We start from the raw sequence: 2,884 nt of genomic DNA, 5'->3' as shown, positions 1-2,884 counted from the left end.
GGCGCCTTAGCCAGTTGAGCTATAGGCGCCGAGCCTATTTCACCAACTATTAAAAAATATATATATGTATATAAAACAAGTTACTTTAAAAAATAAAATACCAACATTAAAAAAAATGCTAATCAGTGTTAACTGAGAAAGTCACACTAAATTATATCTTAACTTTCAGAATAATGTTACTGTAGTATTCCTGACCATTATTTTATTTACTTACTAAAACAAAACAAAAAAACAACCTGATACTTCACCAGGGAAAAGCCTACTATTTATAATCAATATTTTACAAAAACACAGCTTCAAATTTAGAATGTGACTTTCTATGTAACACCTTCTATGGGGAAATGCTTTCCTGATCTGTTAAATTTATAAAGTGTTCTCACCATGAATTCTCTGAATCTTTGTAATGATGCTACATACTTGATACATTTATTATTCCTCATTCTTTCAATTATTCTCTTGTCTACAAAGATTTTTGAGTTATTTCTGAAAGCTTTTGCATACTCACTCCAAATAAGATTGATCTCTCTTCCTATAAGACTTTTTTTGACATGAATGCTATTTTAACACTTCCTACTTATAAATTCTGTCTATATTATTATCACCTGAACTCTGAGCATCAGCTTTGCTTCTCACATTTACTTCATCATTCTGATTTCTCATTTGTGAGTTTTCCGATGTATACGAAGTCCTGAATTCCAACAGAAGGATTTCCCACATTCAGAGCATTTCCACGGTTTCTCTCCTGTATGAACTCTCTGGTGTTCACTGAGAGATGACTTCTGAGTGAATGCTTTTCCACACTCACTGCATTTGAAAGGTTTCTCTCCTGAATGAGTTTTCTGGTGTATCTGAAGTGATGCCTTCCTAGGATAGGCTTTTTCACATTCACTGCATTCATAGGGTTTCTCTGTTGAGTGAGTTCTCTGATGTATAATGAGCTGTGATTTCCCACAAAAGGCTCTCTCACAAAAACTACATTCATAGGGCCTCTCCCCTGTGTGTGTTCTCCTATGTATGACAAGGTATGACTTGCTACTGAAAGCCTTCCCACATTCGCTGCATCCGTAAGGCTTCTCTCCTGCGTGAGCTCTCAGGTGTGCAGTGAGCTGTTCCTTCCTACCAAAGGCCTTCCCACATTCACTGCATTGATAAGGATTATTTCCTGTGTGAACTCCCTGATGGACCATGAGTTGTGTCTTCATATTGAAGGCTTTCCCACAATCACTGCACTGATAGGGCTTCTCTCCTGTGTGCATTCTGATGTGAACAAGGAGGTAGGACTTACTCCTAAAGGCTTTCCCACACTCATTGCATTTGTGGGGCTTCACTCCTGTATGAGTTCTTTGGTGTACAACAAATGGTGACTTCAAACTAAAGGCCTTCCCACATTCACTACATTCATAGGGTTTCAATCCTGTGTGACTTCTCTGATGTAAAATAAGCTGTGATTTCCAACTATATGCTTTCCCACATTCGCTGCAACCATAGGGCTTCCCTCCTGTGTGAATTTCCTGATGGACAATGAGCTGAGACCTGAAAGAGAAAACTTTCTCACACTCACTACATGAATAGGGTTTTTCTCCTGTATGAACTCTCTGATGAGCATTAAGGTTTGACTTGGCACTGAAGGCTCTTTCGCATTTAGTGCATTCATAAGGTCGCTCCCCTGTATGAATTCTGAGATGTACAATAAGCTGTGATTTACAACGAAAAGCTTTCCCACATTCACTACAGACACAGTTTTTTTCTATGTTATGGGCTGGTCGATGCTTAAGAAAATATGGTTCTTCATAGCCATGGAACTTATCAGGATTCTTTCTTACACAGCTTCTGCTTGAACCTGAGTATTGTGTCAAACTTTTTCCATGTATGTTATACTTATGGAGTCTTTGTATTGAAGAAAGATGGGTTTTGCTCAGATGAAGTTTTTCAAACACATTATAAGCATAACTTCTCTCAATACTTTCAAGTTCATCTTGATCTTTCTGGTACCATTCTTCCCAGCCTTCTAGAAAAAAACAAATAAAACATACCTTTCAAATCATAAAATGAACTTGTTATGGAATTAAAGAGTTTTACAAGCTTATGACACTGGTTCAAAGGAAATATTGGACAAGCACTGGGGTGAAGGAGCCCACAACAGGGCTCCTGATAAATGCTGGCAGCAAATTAGCAGCGTTCAGAAATGATTTTTAAATTAGAGGTTTAAAAAAATTAAGCTTGCACTCAAGGAGTCAAGTGCCAATTATTTATTTTTTTAATTTATTTTTATTTTTTGAGACAGAGCCTCAAGCTGCCCCCTGGGTGGAGTGTCGTGGCATCACAGCTCATAGCAACCTCCAACTCTTGGGCTTAAGTGAGTCTCCTCCCTCAGCCTCCCAAGTAGCTGGGACCACAGGTACCCACTACAACACCCAGTTATTTTTTGTTTGCAGCTATAGTTGTTTAGCAGGCCCAGGCTGGATTCGAACCTGCCAGCTCAGGTGTATGTGGCTGGCACCTTAGCCACTTGAGCCATAGGAGCCAAGTCTCAATTATTTTATATCTGAATTTTTTATTGTAAGATTTTGCTTAATTAAAAAATGAATTCAGGGCTCAGTGCCTGTGGCTCAAGCAGCTAAGGCGCCAGCCACATACATCTCAGCTGGTGGGTTCAAGTCCAGCCTGGATCCACCAAACAACAATGATGGCTGCAACAACAACAATAACAACAAAAATAGCTGGGCATTGTGGCAGGCACCTATAGTCCCAGCTACTTGGGAGGCTGAGGCAAGAGAATCGCTTAAAGCCCAGGAGTTGCAGGTTGCTGTGAGCTGTGATGCCACGGCACTCTACCCAGGGTGACAGCTTGAAATTCTGTCTCAAAAAAAAAAAAAAAAAGAAT

The 2,884-nt window shown here is 39.5% G+C and overlaps 1 protein-coding gene across 3 annotated transcripts in view; it reads right to left on the bottom strand.

The window, feature by feature from the left end:
• Nucleotides 1-2,884, bottom strand: part of ZNF26 (zinc finger protein 26) — a 51,315-nt gene that overhangs the window by 798 nt on the left and 47,633 nt on the right. Inside the window, exon 4 of one of the 3 annotated variants that reach the window (XR_002774154.1) lies at nucleotides 603-2,008. Coding sequence is in view for 2 of the 3 variants with exons in the window: in XM_012807014.2 (XP_012662468.2) it covers nucleotides 657-2,008 (1,352 nt within the window). In the remaining variant the exon portion in view is untranslated. Of the gene's footprint in view, nucleotides 1-256; nucleotides 2,009-2,884 lie in introns of those variants that run through there. The other 2 variants (XM_023514990.1, XM_012807014.2) reach the window with 2 other exon arrangements.

Source organism: Otolemur garnettii, unplaced genomic scaffold (genome assembly GCF_000181295.1).
Source record: "Otolemur garnettii isolate 467f Iridium unplaced genomic scaffold, OtoGar3 scaffold00062, whole genome shotgun sequence".
Lineage (NCBI taxonomy): Eukaryota > Metazoa > Chordata > Mammalia > Primates > Galagidae > Otolemur > Otolemur garnettii.
The sequence above is the reverse complement of the archived record's forward strand: the minus strand, read 5'-3'. Positions and strand labels throughout refer to the sequence as shown.